The following is an 8062-nucleotide window of genomic DNA, read 5'->3' as shown; positions in this document are numbered from 1 at the left end:
TATTATCATATATATAATATAATATATATATACTATCTCTCTATATAATATATATATACATACATATATATATATACCTATACAGTAAGCTATACATACTATATATACTACATCACTATTATATATATACATCAACTCATATCTATACATCAATATCTATCTATATATACATACTATAGATAATACTACATATATATATAGCCTTCTTTTATATATATACCAATAGAAATAGATATACTAGACATCATATATATATATCTATATATAATACATACAATATATAGTAATTATATAGACGAATATACATTAATATATATATAACAAAATATATTATACATACATATATATATATATACTTATATATAAATTATATATAATCTATACTATACATATATATGATTAATATATTCTAACATATATATATAATAGAATAATACATATACATGAGTACTACTAGATAAAATATATCCATAGGACATATATATGATATTATCTATACATATGAACATCATAAGTATAGATATAACATAAATATCCATCATTATATATATATTCGATATATACATATATATATATATACATAATATTATTATATATATACTATAATATATATACTATATATATAATATATATACTAATACCTATAATCATAATATATAGATAATATATACATACTTATATATACATATATATACTATAGACATACAGTTATTATAATATATATATATATATATTATATATATTAGATAATATATATATATATATATATATATATACATAATATATATATAAATATATTATAGATATATATATTACATAATTATACATACTATATATAATATATATATTACATATATATAACATACTAATAATACATACTATAATAGATATCTATACTATATATACTATACATAATATATATATATATATATATATATATACGATATATATACATACTTATACACTATATATATATATATATATATATATACATATACATATATATTATATATATATATATTATATATACATACATAATAACATATATATAATATATATATATATATATTAATACATACATATACATAAATCTAATATATATATATATACATAGAATATATATATATATATGATATACTATATATATATATAATACAATATATATATTATTATATATATTATATATAGATTATACATACAGATAGATATATATATATATATAGATACTTATATATATAAATACATACATATATACATTATATAATTATAATATATATTACATACATATTATAATATATATATAAATATATTAATACATAATATATATATATATATATATAATATATATCATCATAGATACTATATATATATATATATATACATACTATATCTATACTATATATATATATATACCTAATATTATATAATATATATATATATATAATAAAGATATATATATATATATAATTAATATATATAATAAATAATATATAATAATATATATATATATCTAACTATAATATATTATATAATTATATATTATATATAACATACATATATATATATCATATATACATAATATATACATAAATATATTATATTATATATATATATATACTATATATATATATACCATACATATATATATATATACATACTATAATATATATATATTATATATATGTATATATATATATATTATCCATATATAAATATATAATAATATATATATAGATTTTTTTTTTTTTTTGGTGACAAATCTAGTCTAGTGTCAGTTTCAACATACCGGGAAACAGTTTCACTAAATAACACATTAAAGGGACCCTCCCATTCAGAGTGGATGTCACAACGGTTTGCCTGTATTGTGTAAGACATGTTTACCTAAGGTTCAGAAACCATCCCATTCTTCCCTTTACAGCCCTACCTTGCTGAGTACACCCGGCATGGTTTTCATTTCCATTCAAGAGCTAAATTAACATTTCTATGAGAGCCTGAGAGTTGTGCTTAGTATAGCTTCCACCTGCCCTCATAGTTGTACTAAATAAACAGAGTCGATACGTACTGTAGCGTACGCTTTTAACCAAAAAGAAGATGAATAGGGAACCAATTGTTACTGGATGACCATATACCACAGCTACTTATGTTAGATGATCATTTATGTGCACATTAACAACAATGACTCCTCTGCTCACCATCGCGCACAATATTGGGAGTTTCTTTTCAGAGTGAACTCACTCTGGTGGATTGCTTTGTCTTTTCTAGTGCTGAGCACATAAGATGCAGCTACTGGAGGACAGAGACGTGGAAGTGGGCACGCAGCAGCAGACTGGTGATCTGAGGAACAGACGTGAGACTAAATTGTCTCTGGTTTGAAAAGTCACATCTTTCTGGTAATGTTTAGCGTGGGTAAAATGGATGACAAATCATCTTCCATCTTTCAGTTTATATCACTAAGATGATCAGGGTTAATAGGGCTCCTCTGTGTGCTCACTTGTGGGAAATGAGAATTTAGGCCCTGTCCGCCTCCCATCTAAAGGACTTGAAATGTTATGATTGATGCCATTTTTATATATTTCTTAAAAACATTTTCATTGTCAACTCAACAAACACATTGAACATTATACATGTTGTTATTGTCATAAAGAAAACACTTAACAGTCATTTACTTCAACAGTCATTTACTTCAGTTTTGGACAATGTCTAATAAGTTTAATGTTGTTTATAATGTAATAAGCATGTACACATGTCAAACAATTTTCACTTTATGCTTTGCTTGTTACAAACTCTAATGAAATTAATATTAGATAATACAGTGTAGTTAAAGCAGCTCATGGCCAGACATCTCCTGCGGAATATAATTATTATTATTCTCATTACAAATGAAGATAGTCCCCAGAGTTAGTGTGTTGTCAGAGCAGGTAAATCCTCTTGGTTCAGGGATGATGAATTCAAATCATTTAAAAGCAAAAAAAGAAAACCTTACGCTTTGAGCAGCAATGGTTTCATCCAGAGAAAGCTTCTCACCAACAACCACCTCCACCTGCCTCTAATGCTGAAATATTCAGGTTGCAGCATTCACTGTCACATTATCTACGTGGTTTCAGAGCTTCACGCCGCAGCCCTTTCCTGTTTGCTGCTCTCTGGGCCCACAGACGTGCAATGTCTAAGAAAAGTGGCCCACAGACTCTCCTTTGCAGGTGATCCGCTGTGTCACCTCAACAGGAACCTGCGTAGCAGTAGCCTGATTGTAAAATAGTCCAGCAAAGTAAACGCTACAGAAGTCCGAGACATGCCAAACCCACAAGGAGCAGGAGCAGCAGGAAGTACGCTGCCTGTGACAGAGCGCCGGACGGCAGTGGAGGCTGACCTGACTTGGCTGCAATCGGTCGGGTAAAGATATACGGCTGTTCCTACAGATAGGACGTGGAGAACATGGGATTATATAATCACTCTGTGTCAAAGCATGTGAAGGATCATAAGCTTTAATTACACATCATGGGGGACATTTTCCAAAGCAAGACATAGTTATTACATTGATTTACAATCATCCAGAAGGCCACTGGACAGGATATTAATCAACATGCCGACATCTAATTTATGATTAAAATGTCATTTATTTCTATTTATTTAATTATGTTCCTTTTGGTCTTATTCCTATCAGTGTTGCATGGTAAAGCAGTTGCAAACAGGGACAGAGAAAGATTTCAAATTACTTTCTGCTTGCAACTTTCACAAAACAAAAATGGCTATGAAATCTAAACTATGAGCGCGTGCTGTATCTTAAGAAGATTTCAAATATCTGCAAGATTATTTGCATTCCATGTTTTAAATTAGTAGAATCTGATATTGAAAAAAATGACGTCCTTTGGCAAATGCCTTCAGCTCGCTATACCACGGATTAAGAGTAAAGGTCAGTTTCTTCTTGTTGAGTTATGGTGTTTTATCAAACTTTCAGGTTAAAGACACAAGTAACACATGCTGCTCCGGTGTGACAGTGTTGGGGTATAGAGAGCTGCCTTACCATTGGTGGACAGATGAGACTGATGGGGTCTGAGAAGCTGCTCACAATCATCTTTCCCCCCTCAGGCTGAAACTGTGAAGCAGAAGAAAGAAAGACAAAAAGGAAATCATTTGTGGAATTATACAAATCAATATGTTGAAGTACTTTTTTAAATGAAGTTGTAGTAATAATGCGTGCCTAACAAGCTGTGTCCTTCATTTTCCTACGCTTGTGATCGACAGCTATTTCCTATTGAGTCATTCATTATTTTTCATCCTTTTGTGACATTTCTACATAATTAACCCTTCTGAATGCTAATGGATTGTTGAGATTTAACCTCCTGGTCCAGTAAATACAACCAGTGTGACTCATGTTCACCATGTTGTTCCACAGTCCCTTGGCCAGCTCCTCGTGCCCCTTAATGGTGAAATGGAAGCAGTCGTGAGTGAAGAAGGTCATATCGATCTTCCCGTTCTGCTCAGAGAGACAAAACATAAAGTGGCGTAGATTTACTGATGGAGCGTGTTGTTGGTGTTAACAAAGCTCGAAAAAGTTACAGCTGTCACACTGGGGATCTTAATGATTCAATCATTAATGTGCAATGTTTCACACTGATTCATCTCCTGAGAGCAGACACCTCTGCCACTTTGATATAATCGTGGCCTTCGGAGTGAGGACAGATTACCGGGAGGCGGGGGGGGTCGGCTTGTTTCAGAAAGGGCTGAAGAACGACGGCGAAGTCGTCCCTGAAGAAACGATCGCTATACAGCAGCGACTCTAATCTCTTCTGTGGACGAAAGTAACATCAATTACAATCAAATCATATCAATCATTACAATTTATAGAAACAGCAATCGTGCAAACTACTTCCAGAGAATGGTTAACATGAAATCAACACGTGCTGTTTTGGGTCCATGCAGCACTTTGTACAGTAAAGTCATTAAGATGCTTTTTTTTTTATATATAAAATGATCTTGCAAGATGGTTGATAATGATTGAAATTGTTATTACTTATGGCTAATATGCACATTCCATAAATTTAGAGTTATAAACTATTGGGGAGAGTTCTAGCCCAGCCGGGCTGGAGCTCTCTTTACCTTGTCTCTCTTGGTTTTGTTGTAATAGTTTTAGACAGCTGGGGACTTATTTTGATACACTAGTTAGGGCATAGAATCGAATATTGTTAGGGAGTAGTAGCTAGTCACATAGTTTTCAGATTTATCAACATATAATCAAGAATATAATAGAACTAAAGGGAGAATTGGCATACAGCCCGATCCGGTTGGGGAGAGTTCTGGCCCGGCCGGGCTGGAGCTCTCTTACCTCGTCTCTCTTGGTTTTGTTGTAATAGTTTTAGACAGCTGGGGACTTATTTTGATACACTGAGCTCTCTCCCTTATCTTTCCATCTTTTCTTTATGTGCATCCATGTCCCAGAAATGCTTGTTACTAACCTATTCTGGGGAGTCATTCCCCGGAGTCCTATGTTCTTTTTTTCCCAGCATGTTCCCTGGGTCAGAGGGCTCCGAAATCAGGGTGCAGCTATGCCATGGTTCCGCTACACGTTCTGTGATGCCATGTTCAACTGCTACACTGCAGTGCCCTGCTACGTCTGCTACGTCCGCTACGTCTGCTCGTCTGCTGTGCCTTGTAATGCTGCACAGCGTCCTGCTATGCCATGAACTACACAAAGAACTGCTACAAACTACTAATTTTTTCTATTTTGTTATACCACTCTTCATTCTAACCCAACCGGCCCGTCAGACACCGCCTACCAAGAGCCTGGGTCTGACCGAGGTTTTCGCCTAAAAGGAAGTTTTTCCTCGCCACTGTCGCACTGTGCTTGCTCTGGAGGAAACTATTAGAACTGTTGGGTCCTTGTAAATTCGAGGGTGTGGTCTATCTGTAAAGTGTCTGAGATAATTCTTGTTTGAATTGAACTATAAATAAAATTGAATTGAAAATTGAATTGAATCTTTCATCTTTTCATTTATGTGCATCCATGTCCCAGAAATGCTTGTTACTAACCTAGCTCTGGGAGTCATTCCCCGGAGTCCTTATGTTCTTTTTCCCCAGCATGTTCCCTTGGATCAGAGAGGCTCCGAAACAGGGTAGCAGCATCGCCATGGTCCCGCTACCACTTCTGTGATGCCATGTTCAACTGCTACACTGCAGGCCCTGCTACGTCCGTACGTCCTGCTACGTCCTGCTACGTCCTGCTACGTCTGCTACGTCCTGCTGTGCCTTGTAATGCCGCACAGCGTCCGCTATGCCATGATACTACAAAGAACTGCTACAACTAATAATTTTTCTATTTGTTATTGCCACTCTTCATTCTAACCCCAACCGGCCCGTCAGACACCCCTACCAAGAGCCTGGGTCCGACCGAGGTTTTGCTAAAAGGAAGTTTTTCCTCGCCACTGTGCCACTGTTGCTTGCTCTGGAGGAAACTACTAGAAACTGTTGGGTCCTTGTAAATTCTGGAGTGTGGTCTATCTGTAAAGTGTCTTGAGATAACTTTGTTATGAATTGATACTATAAATAAAATGAATTGAATGATTGAATTGAATTACTGGACTCAAGATTGACTTCTACCAGCGCTTGAAGTCAGGAGACTTGTTCAGGCTCTATCAGGCATGAGCAGAACGACCTAAGTTAGAGTAGAGTAAAAACAAAAGAAAACTCAGATGCATGGGCGGAGGGGGGGGGGGGGGGAGATGATGATCTTGTTCTGACAGAACATTCAGTTGCAAAAGGCATTAAAAAAAAGTACAAAGTACACACACATGTGAAGTACATACAGTAGTTTATGCTTCTGCTACAAGATTTGGCTACTTTAAAGACCCCCTCCAGACTTGTTTTATGAAAAATACTTTCATATATGTATATATATATTTCAAAAATTAAAATACAAGATGTTCCCTATGTCACTGCAAAGCCTACTGTCAGTGCGCTGGAGGGTTTACGTTTCAACAGTAGACTTGTATATTTTAAGTTGTACATGTATATTGGACCATGATTGGCTTCCGAGTTGTGATGTCACAAAATCCTAGGTGAGCACAGAGAAAGTTTTCCTCTTCAGCAGAGGAATGTGAAAACAGCCTTCTAGTGTCAAACTCTGCAGAGTGAAGATAAACATCACAGCGATGTGACTGTATACAAGCGAGGGGCACTTTAAGGTTCACGTAAATGTTATTGTTAAGAATGAGCGTCTCACCTTTGGAGCAGGCACCCCGGGGTGGGCTTCTGCACCTCCCTCAGAGTCTGCATGGGCAGGATCTGAACCACATTAACGATCATCCGGGGAACCTGAAGCACAACGTGAAGAAGCCATGGCGCAGTGAGTTCCAGCACCATGCTGAAACCTCACTCAGACCATACATAGATATAGTTTCCTTCACTTTACCTCATTCATAAGCATTTCCAGGGACACGGTCATGTAATGAATGTAGTTATCTACTGAAAATAGAGCCTAGAGAGAACACGGAGACTCTGCAGAGATTAATGACATATTTCTGTAAAGAGACATTTTTATTGAACTAAAGTAAGAAAAAGACAGACCTTATCTTTGCAGTAATCGCAGATGTCATTCATGCCCATGAGAATGGTCAAAAGCTTCCAGTCCTTCTCGAAGTTCAGACCCTAAAGGAGCAGACAACAGAGGGGTCAGGGAGTGTATAAATACAGGTTCAGGGACAGGATAACTCAGACTCCGGCTGTTGAACTTTAAAGAACATCTCTACTACTGCAACCGTTCATCCCTCTGTTGTTGCGCATCGCTGTACCTCATGACCTCTCAGCGTGTCGATCAGATGTCTCGTCTGGCTGGGGAGGTTGCTATAAATACAGAGCAACAACACACTAAATAATTACTAACAAATAAAACAGAAGGTCACAGAGCACCCAGTTTGAAACAGTCACACTGATGAGTGCTTACAAGGTGTTGTGTCCAGTCACAGCCAGGTTGAAGCCTGTTTCGCTGATATGAGCCTGCATCCCATGAACCGTCTTGCCCGGAGAAGCACCAAGCAGACTAGGATTGAACAGTTTGATGATGTCTAAA

General features: G+C 35.2%; 1 protein-coding gene across 2 annotated transcripts in view; it reads right to left on the bottom strand.

Annotated features, from left to right (window-relative positions):
- Positions 1-2720: 2720 nt before the first annotated feature.
- The window catches only part of si:dkey-177p2.18 (phospholipase B1, membrane-associated), an 8024-nt gene continuing 2682 nt past the window's right edge, over positions 2721-8062 (bottom strand). The window contains exons 7-16 of one of the 2 annotated variants that reach the window (XM_032542380.1): positions 7937-8057; positions 7785-7836; positions 7561-7641; positions 7406-7491; positions 7217-7308; positions 6574-6649; positions 4686-4790; positions 4379-4474; positions 4022-4093; positions 2721-3410 (exon numbers count right to left, since the gene is read on the bottom strand). In XM_032542380.1, coding sequence (XP_032398271.1) covers positions 7456-7491; positions 7561-7641; positions 7785-7836; positions 7937-8057 — 290 coding nt within the window. In that variant the 3' untranslated portion in view covers positions 2721-3410; positions 4022-4093; positions 4379-4474; ... (2 more) ...; positions 7217-7308; positions 7406-7455. The remainder of the gene's footprint in view (positions 3411-4021; positions 4094-4378; positions 4475-4685; positions 4791-6573; positions 6650-7216; positions 7309-7405; positions 7492-7560; positions 7642-7784; positions 7837-7936; positions 8058-8062) is intronic. The other variant, XM_032542379.1, reaches the window with a different exon arrangement.

Source organism: Etheostoma spectabile, chromosome 18, assembly GCF_008692095.1.
Source record: "Etheostoma spectabile isolate EspeVRDwgs_2016 chromosome 18, UIUC_Espe_1.0, whole genome shotgun sequence".
Taxonomy (NCBI): Eukaryota; Metazoa; Chordata; class Actinopteri; order Perciformes; family Percidae; genus Etheostoma; species Etheostoma spectabile.
This window is presented reverse-complemented; position numbering and strand designations above follow the sequence as displayed.